Source organism: Oreochromis aureus, linkage group 8 (assembly GCF_013358895.1).
Source record: "Oreochromis aureus strain Israel breed Guangdong linkage group 8, ZZ_aureus, whole genome shotgun sequence".
Lineage (NCBI taxonomy): Eukaryota > Metazoa > Chordata > Actinopteri > Cichliformes > Cichlidae > Oreochromis > Oreochromis aureus.
In genome coordinates, this window is record NC_052949.1 from 15,782,597 (window position 1) to 15,798,513 (window position 15,917).

The following is a 15,917-nucleotide window of genomic DNA, read 5'->3' on the forward strand; positions in this document are numbered from 1 at the left end:
CATATAACTGCATTAAAACTTTAACTCCCACAAGTGTATTTTTTCTGTGAATATGGGTATTTAAGTAATGCAGAAGGCGCCTCCTACTCACTTAACTGGCCAAGGGTGATGACTTGACCTGTTTTGCTTATCATGAATTAACACAAAACTAGAAAGGTGAAAGACCAGCGTCTTGAATTTTTATAAAGCCGAATGAAGGAAATATTAAGAGTGCTGTATAAAGTCATATACACTGACTCGAGCTACTCATTAACTACAAATCAATGATAAAAATGTCCAAAAGAGATGTATGTCTGAGTAAAAATGATCAGATCATCTGCTTCTGTGCAACTTTTCTGAAACTTCTGACCAATCAAAAACCAGGAAAAATGTTTGATGTTAGCCTTGGTTGACTTTTTGTATTTTCCAGTAAGGATTTCGATAATGATTGAAGTGTTTTTAATTTGAACCTCTTAAATGTGTTAAAAACCATCTGAACTGTCATGTGTATCAGGATGTGTGCGTGTGCTGATGCACAGGAAAATTTGTGTGTCTGTGTGCGCAGAAGAGTTGCCCTCAGTGAAAAAGATGTAGAGCTTTTTTTCTAATAAAAAGCAGTCCATGTTTACGTGTGTAGGTGCACTCACACACAGTCTAGTTTTCTCATAACAACGTATTTTCTTCATAAATCTCCAGTGTACATAAATTCCCATATGTAAATTGATAAAGGAACTATGTAATAGAATATGCAGACCTCCCATACACTTCAAACCTAAAGCCTAAATATGTTTTAAAATTAATCATTATTATTATTATCAGTAGTAGCAGTAATAGTATTATTAAAAGTAAAAATAGGACGGCAACCTCCTTGCAACCAACTATTTACCAGACTTGGAGCAACCCTCGATCTCTGGTTTAATGTGATTTTCTGTGTAGACAGCAACAGATTTGCAGTTTTCACCATTTTATCACTGCACCAAAGATGCTCTGAAGATTGCAACTGCCTGCAAATGCTCTCAGATCTGGTCCCTGTCTTTCAAGCAACTATTTCAAAATGCATGGTTTCCAACCACTGTTTTCCCTTCTGTACATGCATTAGTTGGTGATTATAAACTGACCATAGGTTTGATGTCCAGGGTATACCCTGCCTCTTGAGGTAGGGCAAAAAGGCTGAAAATGGATGGATGGATGGACAAATTCTAAAATATACATGTAGGAGTGCCTATATCCATCCACAGCTAAAGCACAGAGTGAAAATCAGACTCATTCTTGATGATTCAGATTTACAAATGAGGCTTTATAAATCTGACAAAATGAACGCATATGCACATTTCTGCTATACAGAGGGGTTTTTTTTCTTCACTTCCTCCTAAAGTGCACTTAAGCTGCACTCCTAAAACCACACAAAAAAATGAAAAGGAAAAAAAAAAAATCACTCCCTCCCACGCCACCATAAGTTATATGTTATATTATACTTGCGCAGTGGAGAAAGAACAACTGGGCGCTTCTTCCCATGGAGCCATAATAATGAAAACAGAGCTGAGACACTGAAATATTTGGCATGCATTAGAAGATTTTACCATGTCAGAAACAACCCACCAAATATCCCCAGAATGCAGAAATGAAAAGTCTTTGCTTAATTTTAATTTGTACTGCGAAAATCTTCTAAGCAATCAGCTCCTTTCCTCACACTTATTTTGTGATTTTAATTCCTCATGTTACAGTCACTCTTGCTGGTGATTTCTAATACTAACATTTTGCTCTTCATTTTTCCCTCCATGCCCTCCTCTCTTATCTTCTTTTCCAACCACTCATTCTCACCCACATCCCCCCAATCTGTATAATTCTGCACCAGCTGGGGTTGTTTTTTCACAATACAACCCTCCAGAAATTTAGACAGGATCTTACCCCCAGCTCCAGAAATGCATTTTTAATGAGAAATAAATGAATAAATACAACAAAAGCCCTCAGAGTCTGCGTGTCTTTGAATGTGGTGAATGTGTGCTTGTATGAGTAAACGTGTGTGTATATGTGTGTCGTTGCAAGGGCAGTGGTGACGTCCAATACCTGAATGACCAATTTCTGTAAGGACATATATATTCCCTCATTACATTACTGATTACGAGCAAATGGATTCATATACAGTTTTATGAATTTTGGTTAATCGGAATACAGACAAATTCTCAGAGATAGAGATTAGAGTTATATTTAATTAAATGTTTGTTTTAATTCAAAGTTTGCATTAATTAATGTGAAAGTTAGAAGCATCAAGAAATATTCCATGAGGCCCGGAGTTTAAATAATCTGTACATGCATTATGTTTTTATACTGGCTGTGCACACAGTGTGATCTGATGGAATTGACACACAGCCAAGGCCTTTCTGTTCTGGAAATTTAATGCCTCATTTTCACATTTAGGGCAAAAGGGCAAAAAAGAAAAATAAAATATGTCAGTGAAGTGTGAGGAGGGGAAAAGCTTCTTTTAATTCCAAAAAGTCAAGTCAGTTTATTTATGTAGAGCATTTGTGGTGCAGATGTTCAGATGTTGAGTAACGTGGTTTAAAGAAGCGCTTGGAGCTGAGTTCGAGTTTTGTGAGTGGAAAGTTTGCTGATCACATTGCCAGCTGTTGATTAGCTTACAAGCATTTCACTTTTAAAAGTTACAAGACGAACAATAAATTTTTACTGTGGTACTGTAAATTCACGCTGCTGCTGATTATCTAGACACAGCTGTTAAACAAAGGCTTGAGTATCAAAACACCACATGGACAAGCCACAACTGCAGTGTACAGAAATAGTAGAACAGGTAGTATGTGGTTACCTGTCCCAGAAAAACTCTTAAAATGAACAAATATACATTTTATATAAATACATTGGTAGAAAATTGGACTGCATTTGAATATTGTTTCCCCTCCATGGATATTATGATTACAGCGCTGATTCACATTTATTTTCTTTGTTTACTTAACTTGAAGTCTTGATGTAAAGAAACAGGTCAAGAAAAATCTTGATGATGTGGGTTTTGTATTTACTTCTACGTTACATTCAAAATGTCAAACAAGGTGTTATAGACATGTGACCACTAACCATGTTATGTTGACTAGTGAGCAATACTGGTTGTGTGATATTCATAAGATCAAGTGACCCAATCACAGAGGCCGAGAGGCTGGTCTGTGACCATCTGGCAACCACCTTTCACTAGGGAAAATGTATATTTTCCAACCAGTTAGCAAAATCTTCTTGAGATTGCAACATTACACTTTTTCAAGTTGTACTACTATTGGTCTACGAGTTAGTGTTTGTAAACAAACAAGAAGAACTATATGTAATATACTAGCAACCAAATCCATTGCGAGAGTCTGTAACCTCCAGGAACAACTGCTAAAGGTTAAAGGAACAGACGTTTGACCCTAGCAACCAGTTCTTCTATCAAATCTCGTCAAACAGTGACCATGTGCACGACATCTCCTGAGAAACCTCAATAGAGTGTCTATCCATACAGCTATCACGCACCTACATGCAATACTGACAGCACACTTTGTCACATAATATGACATTTTTGAACATTTATTTTATAATATGCATTGAAATGTGTTGTCAAAATTAACTTCAGCACAAGCTAGAACTTTTACTTCTACATAGAGAGTAAAGAACCGAACCCATGCTGAACTGGAATTGTGGGCCTACTTACTTTTGTTGTAGTGCAAAATGTCCCTGGACATCTCCGCTTTGGATTTTGTAGGTTATGGGGTCCCTCTCCCGATCCACTGCCTTAAAAGTAAACAGAGACAGGCACCAAGATAAACATATATGCTTTCTCCTTGTAGATATGTAATGTACATCAGTCAGATCTGGTGCTTTGGAAAGCACTAATGCACCATGGCATCTGAATGTAAACTAAAAACTCTGTCCTAAAAGCCCAATAACTACTGTGACTGTGTAATAGTTGGTATGACAGCATGTACCTGCAGATTAAGAAGTGTAGCCCCAGTCCTCATAGCTTCACTGATCTCCAAGTTGTATTGTTGTCGCGGAAAACGAGGAGGGCTCTGGTTGTTTGGTGGCAAAACTTCAATATAGACCGTAGTAATGGATGACCTAAAGGGAGAAAGAGAAAGAGAGAGGGTGAAAAGGCAAAGAAAAAAAATGGGATAAGGCGACTAAGACAGACAGCAAGTGTGAAGAGAAGCATCCTATAACAGGAAAAAAACAGCAGAGGAATGTTAGGAGGGAAAGCTACTGAGGGATACTGAGGGGAAAGCAGTGTCAGGGAAGGTGAATGGCCCATTATTTAAGTTAAGAGTGGCTGGCCAGTGTTTGTTTCTTTGCACTTCATGCTGAGTTTGATCAATAAGAGCATGAAGTCAACAGTGTAAGTGACAAAGAAACTGGATAGAACTCTATTACAAGGTCCCTAATGCAGTGTTTGAGGTTTCTATTGTGACTTGTTCAAACCTGAGTGAATGTTTCAATGATTCATTTATAAAGAACATGGGTGATGTCACATTAGGAGAAAAGACATCTTTAATTATAATAAAAGTATTTCTACACTATATATACACACAGAGAGTTACACTGTGTTCACTGTAGATGCTGTATTGTACAATTCTTTATCATGCCCTTTATTATCAAGTATTATAAAGTATAATATGCAGTGTAGAAGTTTGTCCTTCAGGTATTAATTCAATGTTTTTGGCATTTTTAACCTCTCCTTTAGCTTTAGTCTGCAAGGCTTTCTACGCATATAAACTATTAGCAAAATTACAAAGGCCAAAAAGTGAGTTTTTCTATCCAACAGTTGCAGAATGCCTGACTTGTAGGCTTTTGCTCTGGTACTTATTTGTCTCAGTATGTAATACAATAGCATATTGCCTAATTGCTAGTTTGGCACACCTTCAAACAAATCATGAGTAGTTGCTTCAGTTAAATCCAAATATAGCCAGCTGCCTAACAGGCTGCTGATTTTTCCTAACCAGTGCTGCTACTGCTACTGCTAATTGTTAAATGTGACAGCTATGAGAAAAGCACACCAGATGTTCCTCAACAGAGACCAAGTAGCAACATCCCCCCAGCAACAGAGGGATTCATATATACTTGGTGCTAGCATAAGGTTAGTGTGGCTAACATTGGCATCTACTTGTTTCTTTTGTTCTCCCTGTAGCATGATGTTGTAAAAGAAGCAGCCTATTAGGACTAATGTAAATCAGCTATTACATGTATTTTGGCTATAGCTACGTGAAAAATTGTAATTCAGGCAGTGCTGATAGACACAACTTCCAGAGTAGAATGCAGAAATGCCTAAAAACCACCAAATGGTGATAGCTATGGTTGTCCTGCACAAGTCTAACTTCCTGTCTTGACCTCTTTAAACACTTTCCAGTTGATTTTATGGACTCAGTCATTCATTTTTGTTCATACTGAATAAAAAGATTTACTCTGTTTTGTAAATTTTGTAAAATGTCACAAAATCTCAAGTCATTAGTTAATGAGACTCGTTCTTCTTGGTTACATCTGTTTCTTTGGCAACTGAGAAGGCAACGGTTGAAATGCTAAACTCGAGGTGTTTTAAAATGAGACTTCAGAAACTACTGTGATGTCACAGTAGCTAAAAGCACCTATTGACCAGCTGTTTTCCAGCATGCTTGGTTCTGATTGGTGACCAGCTCGTCCACCTCACATAAGTCTGTTTCATGCAAAACATGCAAACAGCAACATAGGCAAAGACACAGACTTTGCCATTGAAGACACAGAGTTCACCAAAGTAAACCATGTCTGTAAAACACTTAAATTTACCACTCAGCTAAACATGGATATTTTAATGAAGCTACCAAAGGGAAAGTGGCTACAGCTAAAGTGTGTGCAGAACTCACTTTAGCCAACCACAAGCCAAATACAGCCAGATAAGGTGGGTGTGCAGCAATTTTTACTTAAGTATTTGGACCTCTTTCCACCAGCAAAGCACTTTATTTTCAGTTTGAGAGAAAATCCTGTAATTTACCTCAGTTTGAAGAAAATGACAATATTTAATAATTTTAGTATGAAAATACCACTATTCCACTGAAAGTAATAATAATAATTTTAAGTTTGTTTATTTATGCGGTCAGTTAATGCTCTTAGAAAGAAAACCAAAATAAGTGAAAATTTATATCAGCAAAAACTTGGAATTCAAAACCAGGCACTAAAATTGCAGTCCTTGCATCCCTAATGTAAACCAATTCAATTAAACCTAACTAAACTTCAACTAACCCTGCATTAGAAGACATAAAACTATAATATAAGAATCTATATCATTCTACATACCAAGAAAAGCAGATGGAAATGAATGCAATTAAGCCACACATTCAGTAAACAGTATTAAATAAACTAAATGTGGAAATGTGATTAAAATGGATGATGAAATTATAATGCCTGAATAATGTTTTTAAAAGCAAAAAAAGAAAAATTTCCCCAAAACAAGTCTAAGAAATGGAAAATGGTGATAAAATATGGTTTTAAGGTCTAACAGCTTTATTTTGTAAAATGTAGTCACACTTTTGTTTAATCAGCATAACACTTATTCCAAATCAACATGTCACTGTAATGACCTAAAATTGACTGTTTATTTATGGCACTATAAACAGCCTGTTGTATTTTTTTGGTATTACAGTACTCACTGGCATGTGCTACACGATTATAGATAATTTAGTTGATTTTGTAGTGATTCTTAACATATTCTCCCCAAATACTAAGATCCACAAGAGCTTATGGAGACTATAGTGATGACTGCAGTGCGGTGACAAAATTCCTTTTTTCTTTTATATTACCCATCCCTTATAAAATAACAATGTGAGATGTTCTTTTCTGCATTCTTTGTATCTTTTTTCATGATTTCATTCGATATTAGTTTAATGTATGCCCAGAATTGGTGGAGACAAATGTAATGTAGGTTGTTTAAACACTTGAATGAAGCATGATAATGTTTAAACAAGGTGTTATAAGTTTAAGTACATCAACAGCCATCTAATGGAAATAGTCAAAGCATCCTATTGCAAACACAGGTCCCAAAACTCATTATATTTTCTAGCTTAGAAAATCACCGCAGTCATTTGAAGTCCATTTAAGAATGGATAGTTTTCATCTGCACTGCGTGAGCTAGCACTGACCGAACCATCAGTGGGTCAGTAAGCTTTGCAGCTTTGCACATTTTATTTTATTAGAATTATTTTCTTATTAGTGTTGTGGCCCACAGCGGCAGGCGGAAGATCGTTTGGATTAAATTGCAAAAACAAGTGCCACCACTCTCATAAATTACAGTCTTAAATACTAACCCTGCATTAACAGGTTTGAAAAGCTTTATTACACCCATTTCCTGCTTTTAACATCAAGCTCGACGGATCATGAATTTAAGAGAAAAAGAAACTGCAGGGATTCAGTTTGTGTTTCTACTTGGTGAGAGTGCGGAGTTTCAGCAAGGGGAGAAGCGAGAGATTAACTCCACTCAAACTGGATCATCGATTGAAAACGCCAAAGAAACCCAGGTCTAAACAATAGCCCACAAAATCTGTTTATACTCACAACTATAAATAAATAAAGAACTACATAGAGGCTGGAAAATGTACGCCACCAGAGAGACTGAGAGCCAGCGTTTTATTAGCACAATTCAGGCATTATTGATGAAAACCGATTGACTGGAGATGATTCAGACATGGTTTATACTGTAACTGAGACTTATTCCGCCTTCAAGTTTGACATCCTAGAATTCGGTCACAGATATGGTTGCATATCAGTGCTTCTCCTTGCAGGCACACAAACACAAAACCACAATCTGTTCTTTTAATCACCTACCTTATGTTCTTTGACACAAATTAAAAGGGAAGGCAGATGTTTAATCTCGACAACAATGGTCTGAACACAAATTTATAAGCGACTGACCTCGCTTCAGCTTCGAGTCACCATTCAGATTGATGGGAAACACAAATAACCTGTTTAGACTTTTAAAGTTTGGTTGTCCAACAAATCATTATTGAATTAAGTGTCAATCGATATATTTAATGTTTTTGGCATTAAATGGCAGTTCTAAACAAAAACAGAGACTCCTGTTTAACATTTAGGCTACCCTGCACACATTTGTTCACAAGTATGATCAAATTAGCATCATGTTCCTGTAGACAATGTAGAACGGACTGGCTACTTGTTATTTTCAATGCAAGCCAGCAATACAAACCACAAACCTTCCCTAACCCTTTCCACTGCTCAATGAGAATGTGTGGCACATGAAATGTAATTAAGACTCAAAGTTTTCCAAAGCTTCAATACCCAATGCATTTATGTTTGCACCTATACAGTACCATCCTTCCTGATTTCTTAGTTTTTTGCATGCTTGTCACATTTACGTGTTTCAGATCATCAAACTAATTTCAATATTAGAAAAAGACAACCCGAGTAAATACAAAATGTAGTTTTTAAATCATTTTATTTATAATTGGTGAAAAATTATGGAAACCTACCTGACCCTTTGTAAAAAAGTAACCCCAAGCTGATAAACAGCTGATAAACAAAGTCATTGACATCTATCATTCTAGAAGGGGGTAACCCAAAGGAGTGCCATTATTTACAAATGGAGAAAATTTGGAACAGTGATGAACCTACCTTCAAAATTCCCCCAAATCACATTAACAACCCACTCAGGAGGTCACAAAAGACCCCAGAATGATATCTACAGAACAAACAAGCTGCTTTGCAGATTCAGGCCCTGGATGACTTGTAATTGATGGAATTGTGAATTCTGCTCTCAAAAATTGAAAGTTTTGGAGTGCCCTAGTCAATGCCCAGACTTAAATCAGATTGAGATGCTGTGCAATGACCTTAAACAGGCCTTTCATGAAAATCATCCAATGTGGCTAAATTAAAATAATTCGGCAAAGAAGACTGGGCTACAATTCCTCACCAGTGATGTGAGAGACTCATTAGCAGTTATTGCATATGGCCTGATTGCAGTTCTTGCTGCCAAGTGAGGCACAACCAGTTATTAGGTTTATATTCACACATAGGGTCAGGCAGGTTTGGCTAATCTTTTTTTTTCTTAATCAATGAAGTGCATTTCATATTTACTCTGGTTATCTTTGTCTAACATTAAAATTGTTTGATGATCTGAAACTGACGATCTTCTTGGTGTTTGTCCTAGTGTGAGTATAGTATTCATCTTGACTTAAACAGGCAACCTCCAGGGCTGGAAAACCAGAAGCAGAAGTGTCAAAAACTCTTGTTTCTTAAAGCTGGCTTCAAACATCTCCATAGAAAAGCTAAGAGCATTAAAAACCATTGCATCCTGGTAGATATAGTCTTGATCTCCCTTTTCATGCTAACTGCATGGGGCTGAATTTTTAAATGCTTACCTGACTGAATTGCTAAAAGCTAAGGAGAATCTTTGACTAAAAGGCAAATAATACTGGTGGTTATACCTGTTGGCTTTTTCCACCTCAGCTAATTAAAATTACTGAACTGGACCTTTTGATTGTGTATATGGCGTTGGTGCCTTTTGAAGCTAATTAATTTATCAGCATACACACCACATTCAAAGGTCTCTGCTCCAGTTTCGGTGAGTGAATTTTTAGTATTTTTTTATCTTACTTAGCACTAATTAGCAAGTATTGATGTCTGGGTGATGCACATATACAGTCAATGCACCTTGTTAACTAAGCTTGCTAGCTGTAGTTGATAAGTCATTGCTTGTGCTCCCTTTCATAATTCACTACATGACATGTAAGGTACAGTAAAAATGATCTCTTTTTTGCAAATTCACTTTTTATCTACCATCTTTGTCTGTGTTATCTTCTCTCTCTCTTGTGGTGATTTATTTAATTATTAAAAGTTCCAGACGTCTAACGCGATACTTTTAAAATGCTCTCTTTTGTTTTTGTTACCTGCCATCATAATGAGGACGCAGCTCATTCTGAGTCCAGATTCATAGTTTTAACAAATCAGGTACTGTAGCACAGAGAGATATTGATTTGTCATGCAGGTTACATTTTCAGCTGAGATAAACGGGGGTCTGGGGAAATTTGGGGACAATCTCCATGCCAATCACTGGAACCACCTCAATCTGCAGAAGTTCACATTCTATATTGATTTGGCAGCTTCATGGCTGGAAAGATAAAAAGGATTCTAGTTTTGGAATGACTGAGAAATATTGCTCCAGAAAAGCAATGTGGCATGCAAGCCATAGGTTTTTCTTGCTCTACACATTAGATATTATCAGTCTTGCTGAATTAATGTGTTAGAGTTGGTAGGTTGATTCAGAGTAAATTTGAGGGCAGTAAGCAGGTCAGAAAATGCAAAAAACTTTAATGCTTTATAAAGTACCTGAACTTTGGGAGCTTGAGATGAAAGGCATTGGGCATTTTATTATTAGCTTTCCAAAATGTTATCAGACTGAGACAAATTTAACTACTATTTGACGTTAATAGTAAAACACAAAGCACAAGGGCACACCAGTGTCTGTTATCAAGAGGCAGCCCATGTGGTCTGGATATTTCTGATGTTTCTGTCTAGTCAATTTAACATCGTGATTAAGTTTTGGCAATAACCTCTATGATTGATTGTCTGAATAAAAATTAAGTTACTTCATCCAATTAGTGCAATTTCTCCAATGCAAAGAAAGCAAAAGTCACGAAATGACCAACTGCAATTTAGGAAATGTATTCTTAAATAATTTCTTAACCCTAAAACCAAGCAAAAGTTATATTATAATCATGTAACATGTTTGTGACAGGTCAGGCTAATAAGACCTAAGACTGAAGTTAATTTCTTGCTTCCAACTGTTTTGGAAGTCTTTCTTCTGAGTTTATTACATACTATAACTTCAGCATGAGACAAAATGAGAGAACTGTGTATTTAACCATGTGACACAATACATTTCTTGTCATTTATGGGAAATTTATCAATTGACCTGTCTGAGGTACAGTTGAAATCGTCAGGTAAATATTCACAAGCTACAGTTTAATATTTGCATTAAAGTGTTCATTTCCCAAACTACGTGTAGGATATTGCCTCTAAACAAAATGTCAACTATCAAAATACAACCTCTTTATTAATGAAGCTCTTACCTCATACATCATAAGTGAGCTGGGCTGCACTGTATTCTCAAATCTTGCCTATGCACCAGCACATACATTTGCATACATAACAGTCCATGAGTACAGTGCGTTATTCTGTCAAAGCTGTGGGAATATCTGAATGAAATTTAGGCGCAGATACTTTATTTGGAGTGACACTACACTACTGATGCTGCACACTGCTGATACACAGACCTTGTCATATGCAAAAACGTTCATTTTACACCTTCCAGCATTTTAACCACGTCTCAGGGGAGCTGATTGAATGCAGGTGCATTTTTGTCAGGTTTCTAAAGAGAGCACAAGTCTCCCCCTGTGCCCACTGACAGTTCAAATTAAATGTCCAAGTATTCAATCACATCCTCAAATGCATGTTATAATCAGAAATTCAGATATATTTCCCACTGACCTGCTCATCTTACATCAATTTAAAAAAAAAAAAAACTGACTTCCTGTCAAAGCAGCCTACCTAACAAGTGATAATCACCTGGGTATTGCCCTGTTCTTTTTCCTCAAGCGGTGTGTAAAGAAAAAAAAAAGTCTTGATTAAATGTTTCGCCATGTTTGCACCTAAGTGTTGCTTCTGTGCTTCTCATTTGTAAAGCAGGGACTCAGCTTGTTTGTCCTTTCTACAAGGACGCGCAGTGTTAATTTGTCCTTTTGCTGCGCTATTCCCAAGTGCAGAATAGAAAGAACAACACCCAAGCCGGCATCGAGTATCAGAAAGCTGTGTGGTGATGTAGATCAGCGTGTATGACTTTTGTTTTCATTGATGCCAATTACTCAGATGCTTTTGTGCAGTCTTCTTTATGGTGTTCCTCTATCTGATATACAACAAAACAAGAAAACAAACAAAAACCCCAAAACTGAGTGGAACACAAAAAGAAGGATGACGTACATCAAAAAGTCTAAGCGTAACTGTTATACACAAAAGCTCATGGCTTGTTCCCAGCGAGTCTCTTTTGTTTCTTGCGTCAAGTTGCAGCATGGAGCGGCACAAAACGCTCAAAAAAATCAAACTCTCTGAGAGTGTAGCTGCTACATCAATGTGTGTTCCAGTGGCTGAGTGGTTCAATGGCTGGATTTGCTTCTGTTCACAAATATTGTAGGGTAACTGCTGAAACTAAAATTTCACATCTCTGCCAGACTATAGCTACCAAATCAATACATACAAAGAGTTTACAATGTATTAGGAGCAGCTGCCTTTTCCATTTAATAAAGCTGGTTGGAGAACGGCAGGAAATTGTGATTTGCTTAAAGTTAAGGCCCTGACTGATTCAATTAATGATGTAGAGATGCAGAGCAGAAAACAGGAAAGAAGAAAACATTTAAAAAGTCGCCTTATCAAGTCTGTCCGTACCCCTCGAAGGCAACAGACCATAGTGCACTACATTTGGTTTCTTCCACTCTCTGTGGTATTTCAGAGGCCACGTATGTCAGTATTTGCTAAAATCGTTCCTTTTTTGAGTCACAGACAGTATAATTTTCTTTCTGCTCTCAAGAAGAGGGTGTCTTGAGGCACCCTTTTATTCTGCCTTGCTTCTTTCTCCCCCCTCACACTCACACTATCCAGTTTCTTGTTTCAGACTCCTTTTTAGCTCTATTCCAATTTAAAACTATAATTTATGATATATATATTTCTAAGAATGAAAACAACTCATCTGAAAATGGTGAATAGATAGAGTCACAGGAGAGGGGTAACAAAGTGGGAAGCGACAGAGAGCGATGTGCCGTGTCTGACGATGAGTGTGGATGCTCCGGAAATCTTTCGAGCTTCATCACCAGACAGACAAAGAAAATACCCGGCGAATCACAAAGTGAGAAACCCCTACCTCCGGTGAGGTTCAGGCCCGTTGTCCATGGCTTCTACGGTCAACGCATAGCTCTGCCCAACACTCAGCTCCACGCCTGGTGCCACCGTGATGATCCCACTGCTGTGGAAATAGTTACATTTATCTGATTATAAATACTTATCACACTTTCACAGTGGATTTTCTAACTTTACCTGAGCTATACAAGAAAACCACCTACATAACTTCCCTTATGCTATTATTTCTAACATGCATAGTTTGCAAAAGCCTGACAATTTAGCCTCTACATTTATTTGTAAGTCTAAACCACTTACTCCAAGCAACATCTTAGGCAGCAGTTCTATTCATTGCAATGCTCTGTTGGTTTCCTGGCAACCTTAAGGCCACAATAAATCCCAAGTGAGCATGAAGGCCCCTGGTCTCCTTCATTTCACTCATTGTCATTGTTAGACCTGTACATAATTTTTTTATTTCCACATAGATTGGGGCGGGCGAGCTGTTTCCCCTGTTTAGAGCCTTTATGTTTAGCTGAGCGATTAATGGTTACTGATAGCAATTTCAGTCTTCTCAAAATTGCAACAAAATAGCAAACAGGCATATTCCCTCAATGCTAAAGAGTAAATAAAACAAAAACAATGCCACTCATCAATTTACCTGTTGCCTATGACAAAGTGTCCTTGGTGACCCGCCAAAATCCGATACGTGATGAGACCATTTTGACCTGCATCGGAGTCAAATGCTGACAGCTAGGAAAAGACGCATACGCACACAAATGTGATGCATGTCCAAACACTCATCAACATGCTCCAAGAAAAGCTTTAACGAATCATGCTGCTAAAGCTGCCACAGACTAGACGTGTTATTAACCTGTATGTGTTTGACAGTGTGTACCTGTAACACGGCTTCTCCAGGCATCATGTCGATAAACAGGTTCACATTATAGGAAACGTTCGGAAAAGTCGGAGTGTTGTCGTTAGCATCCAACACTGTTATGGCCACGGTAACTGCAGTGCTCTCCTGGACACCATCTGATGCTACGAGCTGAGACAAAGGCAGAAAAAGGAACAGTGTTAACAAAGCAAAGAGCCAAAGTGTTCCTTCTTTAAAAAAAAGTATTGATTTTGAGAGCCTTGATGATGAGAAGGCGGGTGGACTATGCACTGAATCTGTGCTTGACATCTTGATTTTCCTTTACTTTGTATTTCTCTTTAAAAAAAAATTAAGGTGTAGGATTCTTTTGATAACAAGAATAATAATGTTATTTTTAAATGACCTTTCCTCACCAACAACTTCATTAGTTTCATCTTGAAGTATTGGGTTGGACCCCCTTTTTGTCTTAAGTACAGTTCATGGCACATAATCACCAAGGTGTTGGAAATATTTTGATTTGATTTGATATACCTTTATTAGTCCCACAAGGGGAAATTTCATAAGGCTGCCGACCTATTGCACGCAAAGGCGGCGCCATCTTACCCTCCGACCATACATACATTACACAAAACATCACATGGGGAAGACAGGTCAGAGAGGTATAACAATGGAAAAAGCACCACATGAGAAAAGCATAGCCTTTGGCCCACATTGAGGTGATAGCATCGCACGGTTGCTCCAGATCTTTGGGTTCCACCACAACCCAAAGGTGCTCTATTGCATTGAAAACGGGTGACTGTGGAGGGCACAGTGAACCCATTATCATGTTCAAGAAACCAGTTTGAAATCATCTGAGCTTTGTGACATGGAATATTCATAAAAATATCGGTACACCGTTGTCATAGAGGGATGGACGCGATCAGCAACAAAACTCAGGTGTTTAAACTATGCTCAGTTGGTGCTACTGGGCCCAAAATTGTGCTGGTAAAAAAAATCTCTCCCACACTACTACACCACCCCCACTAGCGTGAACCATTGATACAAGGCAGGATGGATCCATGCTGTTTATGCCATATACCCTAAACCAAGTTGGATGAGTTGTAGCCTCAGTTTCCCTAAGTGTCCCTAACTGAAAGGAGTGACACCTGGAGTGGCCTTCTTTTGCTGTAGACAATGTGCTTCAAAATTTAGCATTTAACAGAAGTTTGCAAAATACTCAATTTTCATTTCTATTCTATTCCATTCCTTCCCATTCTGATTAGAAATATGCATTAACAAGCAAAGAGATGTACCCAATAAACAGAGTGTAGTTACAAGATGCTTCACAGTATTTACCAAAAGAAGGGACATTAAAGAATGACAATAGTGAACACTGTGGAAACTCTTTAATCAGTGCTGGCTGTCTCTAATTTAACCTACACACAAGAGTACTCCTGGTAACTATCGCCATTTATAATGCATACATTCATTTAAAAATGCATATAAATAAGAAATAGCATTATCAGTGAGAGTTATGCTCAGTCAACCTCGTATAAAGAAGACTGAAAGGATACTGTACATAAAGGTGAAGCTGGCTGGCTTTTGCTTACTATCAAGTGAGCAGTAATGTTTTTCTGAAAGCAAACTGCTGAGCTCCTCTAAGTAGAACCTGTTCTTTATTATTGTGTTTTGCACCCTGCCACTTTAAAACATCAATTTTTGTGGCTTCATAGGTACAAACATGAAAAAAGCAAATCTCGACTTCACCTACTGGAAAATTCTGAAAACATGAGAGAAATGTCAAAAACTGACTGTCGTTCAAGTCTTAGGAGCTCGATTAGCTTAGATAAAATTAATCACGCTAAGTATGTTGTTTCTTTTTAAATCAACTTTAATGTCACAAGCATGTTTTTAGTCTCCGCTGTCCTTTAGTTCATGCTCTGAGATGTTCAAAACATTCAAATGTCAATTAAAGTGCTTCACATCTATGACAAATTTTGTTAATGACCGTGCCTGGTTTCATCTTTTTTTCCCCAATGTCTCTCCACTCGCCCATAAATGAGTCAGTAGCAGAAAAATTCAAGTGAAAATGTGCATTTCAACCATGTTTTAGAAATCATTCAAAGCGAATATCGGCAGGAAAGAAGTTTCTTCGCTGATACCAATCTTCTCCACAAGCTCATCT

General features: G+C 37.5%; 1 protein-coding gene across 1 annotated transcript in view; it reads right to left on the minus strand.

Moving 5' to 3' along the window:
- The window catches only part of LOC116329820 (protocadherin-15-like), a 209,712-nt gene that overhangs the window by 105,644 nt on the left and 88,151 nt on the right, over positions 1-15,917 (minus strand). Inside the window, exons 14-18 of the mRNA XM_039616856.1 lie at positions 13,775-13,924; positions 13,538-13,629; positions 12,905-13,006; positions 3,945-4,077; positions 3,671-3,750 (exon numbers count right to left, since the gene is read on the minus strand). Of these exons, the coding sequence (XP_039472790.1) occupies positions 3,671-3,750; positions 3,945-4,077; positions 12,905-13,006; positions 13,538-13,629; positions 13,775-13,924 (557 nt within the window). The remainder of the gene's footprint in view (positions 1-3,670; positions 3,751-3,944; positions 4,078-12,904; positions 13,007-13,537; positions 13,630-13,774; positions 13,925-15,917) is intronic.